The 12155-nt window shown below is 36.4% G+C and overlaps 1 protein-coding gene across 1 annotated transcript in view; it reads left to right on the plus strand.

The window, feature by feature from the left end:
• LOC763910 (kielin/chordin-like protein) overlaps positions 1-12155 on the plus strand; it is a 66148-nt gene that overhangs the window by 44386 nt on the left and 9607 nt on the right. The window contains exons 22-33 of the mRNA XM_030978307.1: positions 609-694; positions 1749-1946; positions 2248-2341; positions 3410-3583; positions 4606-4688; positions 5127-5223; positions 5736-5827; positions 7113-7292; positions 8374-8553; positions 9649-9742; positions 10849-11031; positions 11714-11811. Of these exons, the coding sequence (XP_030834167.1) occupies positions 609-694; positions 1749-1946; positions 2248-2341; positions 3410-3583; positions 4606-4688; positions 5127-5223; positions 5736-5827; positions 7113-7292; positions 8374-8553; positions 9649-9742; positions 10849-11031; positions 11714-11811 (1559 nt within the window). The remainder of the gene's footprint in view (positions 1-608; positions 695-1748; positions 1947-2247; positions 2342-3409; positions 3584-4605; positions 4689-5126; positions 5224-5735; positions 5828-7112; positions 7293-8373; positions 8554-9648; positions 9743-10848; positions 11032-11713; positions 11812-12155) is intronic.

Raw genomic sequence — 12155 nt, forward strand, 5'->3', positions numbered from 1 at the left:
TGCTGATAAGGTAGTTTTGTAAATGTAGTGGCACAATATCAATGCGCCTGGAACGCGAAATACATAAATGTTAGAAGTCGTAATTTCATCACATAGTCATAGAGAAAGATCCACATTATAAGAATAGAGAGCTGGTAAACACATGTACTACCGCTATGAGGCTTCATATTTTGTCATCCATAGCTATATAAGAAAATGACAGTTTATGAGGTTATCTGTACAGAGCAAATTGGAGATTAAGCTCGCGAAATATGCCACAGTGTTGCCAATTTGTGTTCCTTTGATGACAACTTAAAAAATGTGTATCTTTCTTATTTTTAATCAGATATTAATCAAACTTTCACCAATTTGTTTCTCCTATTTTTTTTGCTTTCATTAAACCAAATTAATATCAGGATAGATTTCCCCTTTGGATGTTTTACCTGAAGGATTTGATGGGCTGTATATACACACATGTAGATGTACTTTGATGTTTTTATAAATGTAATGCTTCCTGGGAGAAATTTCAATCGTTCTTATTTACTGGGTGTAATCCACAAATATGTTTAAACTACTATGATGTTGTTATTAACCCAACATTTTGTTGATCTATATTTGTATTAAAATAGATAATTGTGAGTTCCAGGGTGCAGAATACCAAGATGGTGAAACCTTTACAGCAGCATCCTTGGACTGCAGCGTCTGTACATGCAAAGTAAGTTTTGTTAACTCCTTAAAGGCCAGCTGTACTAGTTTAGCCGGGAGGGATTATACCACACAGCGTGGTCAATGACAGGTGGCTGTCTCATCAACTCAGCTCTCAATTAACATAAGAAAAAGAGGATCATGGGGGACCAATGGTCACCGATTAGGCATTGTTTTCTATATAGAGGGAGCAAGTAGCTACAGGTAGGACAGTGGGGCTCTAACTGTCACGTTCATGTACACTGAGTTACCTAAGCATTTTCATATAGCGGAGTAATTGTAATCTTGTTGTGGCCAATGTATTGTTTATTTATTAATTGTGTTATTGTAAGTTTTGTTGACTCCTTAACTGTCACGTTCATTTACACTGAGTTACGATACCTTGACATTTTAATGAAGTGGAGCAATTGTTATCTTCTTGTGACCACTGTATTTTTTATATACTAATTGGGATTTTATGGTATCGTGTATAGAGTGTAGGTATTACTGATTTTTAGTGACACCCATTCACATGAGTAACTTTGGCAGTTTTTTGAGACATTTGACAATTTATCTTTTTTCTAGTTTGATGAAACTGTTAAACAAACAGCTATGGCGTGTGGTATTCTGTCAGTTACAAAACACAGAAATGCATTGTGGAATACCATCCCATAAAATCCCATTGACTGTCCTCAGATTCTGCTGTAAAGTTGCTCATGCATGGGTATATAAAGGGCAGCCCACAGACGTACGTACAGGAGCGTAATATACTTGCTGGCTCAGTGTTATGTAATGATCGCCAAGTTGCCTACTTCACAAACGACTATATACCAACGCATAAAACATCTTTAATGCGAGTATCCAATTCGCGACAATTTAAAGATATTCCTTTGTTTCATTTGAAACACAAAAAGGTATTGTGTAATGTAACCCCTAAAAGTATCCAGCACTGCACTGCTCATATTATATTAGGCCCCTCAAAAAAAGGAAAAAAAAGTAATGCAATAATACCTTATAATTATAGTTTTCTTTAGAGTAATGTTACGTTTTACATGTTTTTTGTTCTTGTCTATTCTCAAATACAGAAAGGTGTTGTGGAATGTCGTCCATTTGACTGCCCGCCTCTGAACTGCTCTCGTAATGAGAGGGTTCAGCTCCCTGGTGAATGCTGTCCCAAGTGTATCAGTGCAGTTCCTGGCTGTGTGGATAAGTATGGTTTACTACATCAGTACGAGACGACGTGGAATGACCCAAGAGATACCTGCTTAACATGCACATGTTTGGTGAGTATTTAAACACCTCTTAGTTTTTGAAAAAAAAGTCTTGACAGCCCTGTTTTAGGAAATTGTTGCATTAATTTCCACGTTTCTTTTTCCACAATTTCAAATCTGCATCAGCAGTGGTCATGTAACTTAGTGGATTGTAATGAAGGGTTGTCTTATGTGGTAGATCTCATACTTTATTATTTATTTAGTATTTGGCATCATCTGTTCCTGGGAGCCGAAAATCAAACTACAACACTGTTACCCCCACATTTATCATTATCAATCATAATTTTAATATCATTGTTTCATGGTTCAACAGAATACTGGTGAGGTACAGTGTGCTAGAGAGCAGTGCGAGTTTAACTGTAACAACCCAGTCCATGTTAGAGGCCAGTGTTGTCCAGATTGCAATGGTAAGTTCATTTTATGTTGTACTTTATACATGTACATGTACCTAACAATATATTGTTTATATGTTTGACCTTCAAGATGATTGATTAAATATATAATAATAGGACATTCAGTTCCATATCGTAATGATGTGGTACTTTCTCTATGTGATAACATTTTAGATTTTCAACCTCTGTTCCATTTTCCCTCTGCATCTGTTAGTGCCACTGCATTTTTCTTTTACAGCTACTTAAAAGTTGAACTTTTGTACTTTGTTGTCTAGTATAATAATAATAATAATAATAAAAAAGTCATTTTTATACAGCACATTATAATAAATTCTCTATGCGCTTTACAACAATCAATTATATAATATATTACATGATTACTCTAAAGAGGTGGTATAGAGGTGTCGTGGTCTCATGGATACGTCACCAGACTGTGGATCACATGGTTTGATGTTTGAGCCCGCCGTAGCACTAATGTATTTTGTCAAGACATTAATTTATATTTGCCACTCTCCACCGAAGTGTAGTTAATGTATACCTGATAGGAATTTATTCCTTGAATGCTTCAAGCGAGTTAGGGCAGCTTGGCTAAAGAAAGGGTATGTATCGTACTTTAGAGGCACCCTGAGCATCCCCTGGGATTGATACATGTGCAATATAGATGTTTCTATTATTATTATTACTATAACTGCCACTACTATAATAATAATAATCGGGAGCGCCAGAAGGGTCAAATCTGACTGACATGAGCGCTATACAAGAACCCACTATTATTATTATTTACTATAACTATAACTACCACCAACTACCACTCCTGACGGCGGATAGTCAACCTGCTCGAAACGTCGATCCACTCCCGCCACTCATCCTCTCCAAGCGCTATAGTTCTCCTTAGAACTATAAGCTAAGAAAGATAACCAACAGTCTTTTTCAAGACTATACCAAACAGTCCATTTCAGGACTACAAACCCTCAAGAAAGATTACTGAGAGTCCTTTTCAGGACTTCTCAATCCTCCCTCTCTCTCACATGGTGCACTCGCAAGCCTACTGTATAATTACCACCATGTTGTGAATGTTTCCAGGATGTTACTACAATGGTCTCGGTTTCTCCTATGGAGCCACGTTCAAGTCTGCCTTTGATAAGTGTGATTCTTGTATCTGTCTTGGCGGAGACGTCATCTGTGAGCCAACCAGCTGCAACGTCCAGTGTAGCGCCCCCTATCATCCGCCAGGAGAATGCTGCCCTCTATGTGAAGGTACGGGATAGTGTGATAGTGAAGAGTGAAGAGGGATTGATATTTAATTATAATAATTCTAAGTGCCATTTTGTTGAACATTTGCACTGTATATAAAACATTTAAAAAAAAATTATTCCATGGTCAGCTTTGCATTTTGAAATGGAAAATTGACCAACAGCAGTAATTCTAAATGCTAAAGAAAAACCATTCTAAACACATTCTCTTGTTGAATTGTTACACTCTGTATGATTTTCAATTCATGAAATGAGAACAATATAAACTGAAGCAGAGAAAGGGTTTTATTCCCAAAGTGATTCTCAAAGTCTGTAACTATGAATACCACTTCAACAGAGATATTTCAATTATAGTTTTAATAGCTACATTTATGTTAGGAAGAGTTAACAACTTGTGTAATATTCACGTAAGCAAAACAAATTTCCATTCATTATTCACATGTAATCAGAGCATTGAATTTAATTGACATTGTTTCAATACTTTGCATAAGTAAGAAATTTACTTAGTAAATGGGTAAGTTAAGTAATTTACTTATCTCATTTTCAAATCGCATTTTAGACTTATACTTACGTAAGACAACATCTAAGTAAAATACTTACTGATAAGCATTGTGACGTCACACGGTCAATCAAAAGTAATGCGCAATTGATGCATTGCAATAAATGTGTGTTGATATAATTGTGCGCAGGTTATAATACTGCGTAAGAAAACCATATGCCTGCCAATGAAGGCATCCAACTAATCGGCTTAAGTGTGGTATGGAGATGGCTTAGATTTAGAGTTAAATACTTAGCCAAAAGTGTGAATTGAATACCAAAATTGGCTAAGTATTTTATCTAAACCAAATACTAAGTAAAAAGCCTACATTTGTACGTAAGTATTGAATTGAATACGGGCCCAGGTCTCTTCTTTTGAAACATTAAAATCCTGACATGTACATGTATCTTTGCTAGATATGAAACTACTGTGCTGTGTGTTTTTCTAAATATTTATCAATTTCCTATTCCATATTTGTGTTTTTACAGATTGTTATTTCTTGGGTCAGATCATCCCCGATAGTGAATACTTCAACCCAGCCCTTGATTCATGCAAGACATGTCATTGTGATGTAAGTTCTTCTACTATATGGCTTATCACTCATAGTATGAATCCTTTCTTTGCTGTTTTATAACTGTTATACTTCTGTTTGTCATTTTTCCTGGTGTTAATGGAAAGATTGCTATGTGAAACTTTCAATTTTGATAAACCTTGCCATTATGGAAGGCTCACAAAACTCCTTACTAAATTAACATCTACATTAATTCAATGAGAATAAAAAAGGAAGAAGTACATGTATATGTTATAATATGATGCTTGTATAATACTAGAGTCACAATCTTCTCCTTTTTCAATTGGTTAGGACATCCAATTGTGAGTTATTTATCATTTTAAAGCTGAGAATCTGTTCTTTTAGAATCGGACCTAACTGAAAAATCATATCTGGTGACTTTTTCGTGGTGTCCTGGTGCTGGGTCTCATGTTTAATATTTGTTCATGCACATTATAGAAAGGATCAGTACAGTGCACGGAGAGGGAGCAATGTCCGATGCTCAACTGCCCAGTAACTACCACGGTGGCTGGAGAATGCTGCCCATCTTGTGCCGGTAAGAAAACCATCATGTTGCCCTCAAGATGAAGTCCACTTTGTTAAAAGCAGGAAAATTAGAGAAACAGTTACATGAAAGTTTAGCAACATCAGATTGAGAATAAGAAAGATATGAATCATTGAAGTTGCAATTGATCGAACATGAATAACCACTTCTGGTATCAACTTCAAACTTGGTGATAGTTCAAATTCAAAATTCAAATTCAAAATTTATTCAGCACTCTTCATAAAAACATTAAAAACATACAAATACAGAATGGAGTAATTCAAAAACAAGAAAGTGATAATAAATACAATGGCAATTTATAATAGCATTTGGGATAGGCAGAAAAGAGGGATTCCTTATATAAAAGCCTACCCCTAAAACACACATACAGGAAAACGAGAACCAAAGAACAGAACAAAAAACAAAGAACATACTAAAACTTACTATCATGCACGATCAGATCATAGTATGATAATAAGGATTGATAATGAGTGACAGATGTTGTTCTTTACATGTATCTCTAGATGCTTTCTGCCGTAGTGATGATGGAAGTGAACACAGGAGTGGGGAGTCTTGGATTTCATCATCTGATCCATGTCAAGAATGCACCTGTTTGGTAAGAAGTCATCAATGGTAGATGATGATGATGACGATGGTGGTGGTGGTGGAGGTGATGGTGATGATGGTGGTGGTGGTGGTGGAGGTGGTGGTGATGACGATGGTGGTGGTGGAGGTGATGATGATGATGGTGGTGGTGGTGGAGGTGATGATGATGGTGGAGGTGATGGTGATGGTGGTGGTGGTGGTGGAGGTGATGGTGATGGTGATGATGATTATAGTGGTGGTGGTGGTGATTGGGGTGAAGATAGTTGGATGGTGATGCTAAGGATGGTGGTGGCAGTGAGATGATGATGATGATATGGTAATGTTAAATGGCAATGGTGGACAACCTGGTAATGATGATGGTGGTGATGATGAGGATGATGATGATGATGATTGTTATACCGGTGATGATACTGGTGTTCATGGTGGGGACGATGTTAGTCATAGCTATACAGGAGGAATGGGGATGGTAGAAGAGAAAAGATAATGGTGGTGATTTTGATTACGAAACACTACTGGAGATTGGGTAGAGGTATTAATGATGATGATGGAAGGATTGTGAGGAATAATAAAATTTCAAACTTCAAACAAATGTTTTTGTACCAGAAGTTCATCTTCTTTTGTTTAGGACTAGTATGAACCTTCCACTGTCACCCAAAATACATGTACCTTTTTATGTCATCGTTCCTGCAGTACTGCTATTTGGTGAATGCACACCAAATACCACAATGATAATTGCTAAAATGGCATATCAGCATACATTTACACAATTCTTAGGAGGGGAATTCATGTTTGCGCTAGTTCTTGTCATTAAATATTAAATGAATACTTCATGAATTTACTCTCTGCTCTGTAAACTACTTATTTTGGGATACTCTAGCAATATAATCGGGAGCGCCAGGAGGGTCAAATCTGACTGACATGAGCACTATACAAGAACCCACTATTATTATTATTATTTATATTGATGACCCTGGGGGGTGTTTCACAAAGATCCTAAGTTGGACTTAACAATTTTCGAAAGCCGTTAGCTTCTGTGAAAATATTTTGTGAAAGTTGTTTTAAAAGGCATCAAACGTTGATTCAAATCATTCCTATTTTCTATTATCAAGGAGATGTCATGTTCTTGATGTGGAATTTATAAAAACTTTAAAATACATGAATTTTCGCTTTTGAATATATTTTCTTTCAAGACTACAAATGGCTCTCCATAATTCTGAAGTCCAACTCAGAATTAAGTTTGATTTAGGATCTTTGTGAAACACCCCCCTGTTCTATTTCTTTCCCCGGTGCTACAGGATACCATCATCAACTGTGTGCCCATACCATGCCTTGAAACCTCTAACTGCACACATGGCGTCCAGATAGAGGGAGTGTGCTGTCCAGATTGCACCGTCTGTGAGTTTGAAGGCAATCTCTATAGGAACGGGTCCAGCTTTAGCCCCAATGATGACAACTGCAGAAGATGTGATTGCTTCGTAAGTGTTTGATTTATTTAATCAACGTCTTTTAAGAGCAACCTTAAATCCCATTTGTTCAATTTCACGTTTTAAAGACGGACATTCATTCATTCTTTATTTTTGCATTCTGTTTCTTATGTAATTCCCAATCATTTTGAAGCGCCTTGAGCATTTAATTAAAACGGATAATGACGCTGTATAAATCTCATGTATTATTATTATTAATAGTGACAAGGAAACTGGTATGGAACTTTTGAATGTTGTTTTACACTATTCCACTTGTGTTAAAATGATACATATGCCAGGTTAATTATTTTTTTTGTAATTCTTTTTTATTTGTATTTTTTATTAAATCAAAACTAATAGCACAATATTTACAGGTCATCAATAATGATTGGTACACATATGCGAATTGTTTTGTTTTTTACGTGACTGCTAAGAGGGTATTGCTTGTAAGTAAGCAATCCGAAGACCAGTGGCATTAAGTCCTCTCTTGGTATTGAGAACTAATGTTTGCCAAAGTACTCTAGTGCCTCTACCTGGTTTCGAACCCGGGACCTCCCGGTAACAAGGCCGCTGCTCTACCACTGAGCCATTGCGCCTCCTCTATCTTTGATCCATGATTTTTGATAAATTTTTGTTAACATTAGCTTACAGTATTTTGTAGAAAACATAATAATATATCTTAACATAATATTTTAAACAATATGATTAAGTTGGTTGCATACCTCATGTTTCCTCAATTTATGTTAAAGATGGATTAAATAAGCTTTTCTAATGCAGGATATTTTAAACTTCGATCCAGAAGGGCTATTACCGTAATCAAGGATTTAGATGGGATTCAATGAAACTCTAATGCTCTAACTATGAGTGAACATGGGTATACCATGGGTATAAATACCAGCTGTCAGAAAATATAGTACGGTACTGCTTTTCTGGTTAGCTTGTTTCCTCACATTCACTTGTAACTAATAGGGTCATTGTAGAGCTTTGTGCCAGTGTATGAATCCATTTCATTGCCATTTTATATTTTTTTGTTATTTTTGCCATAAATCAATAAAAAATAAATAAAATAATAAAATTGTATTCTCTTCATCAGAATGGAAACGTGGTGTGCGAGGAAGATAGCTGCCCTCCCATCTACTGCAGTCAGACCCTTCAAGCGTTTGGGCAATGCTGCCCTCAGTGTGCCGTCTGCACCGCTCAAGATGGCACCATCTACAGCCACGGTCAGACATGGCAGGACGGAGAGGACCCATGTACAACATGCAGATGTATCGTAAGTTCAGTTTCACTCGTTTCATCACACATAATGTGTTTAACATAAATAATCGTATCAGTACAATTTCCCCCTGGACAATCATCCCCTGGAAAAATTATCCCCAGGAAGAGATTACCCCCCCCTCCCCCATGGACAACAAACTTGGACAATTCTCCTCACCCCTGAAACGCACCCTCTAGAACAATTACCCCCTTCCTGCACCCCCCCCCCCCCCCAACAGGACAAGCACACCGAGGACGATTCCTCCTCCACCCCCTGAAAATTACCCCCTGTCTATTGAAGGGGAAGTTCATCCTGACTTGCCTCGCATTCAGGCATTTACATCTAAAAAAAAAAAATAAGCAGCAATTTTTGAAAGTCTTTTATTAGGTCATATCTAAATGCTTAATGCCGGGGCCATGCATCATCTGAATAATTGATTGTACCAGTAATATAGAAGAAAAACATTTAAAATTTAGAGGTATTCTAGACAATTTTTTTTTCTTCAAAAAATTGAGGTATTCACAGTGGGTGGTGTCAGTTTGAAAATAATGTAGAAAGAAGTGTTGTGAATGTGCGTACATTGTGCATTGCTTTTTTGAATTGTACATTAGACCAATTCTATCCTTTTTTATGTTATAAGGAAATCTCTTTCATACTACAGTTGGCTTAATGAATGTAGACCTCAGTCACAGAATTCATTCTGTTTAATATTATGTCTTTGGTTGAATATCACAGTTCACTGATGTAGAATGCAACACACCCATATCTCCCATTGGTGACTGTATAAAACTGCAACTGAATGTGTGTTTGGGGTTTTGGGTTTTTACAGACGTGCATCAATCAGATATGATTATTTACGTCTGGGGACCGACCTTTAAACGTTACCATCCAGAAGACGCGACCCAGTTTCGAACCTGGGTCCTCGGCTGAATCAGTGTGTAACTTCCATTGTTAGCTGGATTACATGCGCATGCCAAAACGCTCAGTTAAAGAATGGGAGGATGGCCTTTAAAACGATTTTGCAGTCTTCTTTTTTGCCTTTTTAATGTATTTTGAGGTTAAAAATTTACCCCAATCGATCTCTTTCATATCTTGTTGAATATATTGCAGGACACGGAGATAGAATGCAACACGCCCATCTGTCCCATTGGTGACTGTGTAGACCTGCAGTTTGAGTATGGAGAATGTTGTGCCTCGTGTCAAGGTTAGTTATCAATTGTTATATTCCACATACTAAGAATCTTGCTCTACGATTGGTCAAAAGTTGATCATGTGATGAACGATAGTTTCGCCCATCATTGACGGGAGAAAAATGTTTGTTACACTGTGTACTATCTTAAATGCAGCAGGCGACCACGGCCATCGCGGCGATGTGTGGCGCGAATTACAAATTTAATTTTATATGTTGCGTATACGTACTCACGTAGCACTAAAAACAGTTAGATTGTCTTTCTCGTAGACCCTACCAGTGAAATGATTCCAATGTAGAATATAAAGCAAATCACCCTTTGGTTCCAGGTGATGGCAAACTATCACTTCCTCAGCAATCTAAAAATATACACTATCTTTCCTCAGCTTCTCTTCGGAAAGATAGCTACATCCAGAAGTGATAGTTTTGTCCCATCTACTTCACCAACATTATTTATTTGCTTAGTTTATGAAAGGGTTAAGCCATCATGTGCTCTGTTCCAAGCAAATCTGATTTCATTTATGACCTCATTTAGATTTGTCTAAATTTGAATCGAACCAACTACCAATCAATATTTTAAATACAGTCAAACCTGTATATTAAGGTCACCCAATGGAAACATAAAAGTTGCCATTTTAGACAGGTGGCCTTTGTAGACAGGTCCTACAACACATATTTCTTGTAGACAAAAGATGTGGCCATTATAGGCAGGTGGTCTTTATAGAGAGGTGGCCACCAATGTAGGTTTGATTGTACAATTTAAATCTATATCCAATTTATTTGTTTCAATTTGCTTTTTCATTCTTTTGATGTTCATTTCCCGAAATTCCTGAACTATTTGTTCTCTTTTGAAGTGTGATTACCAATGCAAAAAAATTCTATTATGGATAGTATTATTAACATTCCCATTGAACCACTATATTCAAAATTCAAATTTGTGTTTTTCCACTATTTTTGTTTTTAGGATGCTAAGGTGATTATTCACATTTTCAGTCCTTCATGCGCCAACCACGATTGAATGGAGAGTGGCTGTTTGAATAAAAGTCTTAATTTTCCAAATTGAATACCTATTCTGATACAAATTGAAGTTCCAAATATTTGTTTTCTTCCGATCTTGTTAGGATGTACATATGACAACACAAACTACACCAATGGCCAAACATTCAGTCCCGCTACCCATGACTGTATGGAGTGCGTCTGTCAGGATGACCGTCTTAATTGCCAGCCCATTACTTGCCCGCTACCCAACTGCCCAGCAGAGTCTGTCGTCTTCAGGGATGGGGCGTGTTGCCCTGACTGTGTCGGTGAGTGAGAATGTCTATTTCAAAAACAATTTAGTTTATAAAAGTATGAAATTTAAAAGTCATATGCTTCAATGGGATGTTGATGAACTTGCGATTGGGTCCATGGTTAGACAGTGGTGTGGAACAAGCCAGAGTTGTACAGTATGTGTGCATTCGATGGTTAAGGATTCCGGTGCATACATTTAAATATTTATGAGATCAACTTGACTCCTACTTTAAGCTTTCCTGAAGATTAAAGTATTTGTTTAACTATTAAATGATTAAATTAAATTAAATTTCAGTTTATTGTCCAATATTGGAAATTTGTTTTGCTCACATTTTACAAACGTACAAAGAATCAAAATAAATGTACATACACAATATATATCATATACTTTGACATAGAAATTCTTCAGAAAATAGCTTTACAGAAATTTTCATACGTTATTATAAAACAAAATAAGTGAGTTATTTTAAACTGTTTGAGTGAACGGGATTGCCCGGAAAGGTTACAAAAATTAAATTTCAGAAATAAAGAAGAACGTAAAATACAGGTAGCATTTTGATTGTATTTGCGGATCAAGAAAGGGACGAAGGAATTTAGAAAAAGTTGAAATTCGTTTACAATTGGATGTTTTCGTTTTTCATCAAGTTTTACAACACAATTTCTGTAAATGTTTGCATTTATTTCTTTTTCATCAAGATTACGAGGTTTCAAGAATGACCTGTCAGATCGATGACGTGATCTTACAGAGTGGGTCATCGCATCAGCCTGATGAGTGCTCTACGTGCCTATGTATGGTAAGCATTGAAAATCCGTCTGACTTAATGGCTTTTAATCCAACTTTAGATAACTGATATATGATTGTATTTTAAAGATTCAACAATATTGTTTTTATCTTAACGTGGAAAGAAATAAATGAAATGAAACAAACAGCAAAGGAAATTCAACCTTCCACCTGAAATGCCTTAATACAAATATTTAATCACCTGTTACACATTATTATATTTTAATAGTCAGAATGCGTTGTGTTGTATACAAGAAGTTGTAACAGATGAATTAAATAATTCATATCCAGGCACTTCACAAAGATGTATGAATCAGGTTTGGTTACATTACGAAAATGGTCAATTGATTGTGAAAA

Source organism: Strongylocentrotus purpuratus, unplaced genomic scaffold, assembly GCF_000002235.5.
Source record: "Strongylocentrotus purpuratus isolate Spur 01 unplaced genomic scaffold, Spur_5.0 spur5_contig_812, whole genome shotgun sequence".
Taxonomy (NCBI): domain Eukaryota; kingdom Metazoa; phylum Echinodermata; class Echinoidea; order Camarodonta; family Strongylocentrotidae; genus Strongylocentrotus; species Strongylocentrotus purpuratus.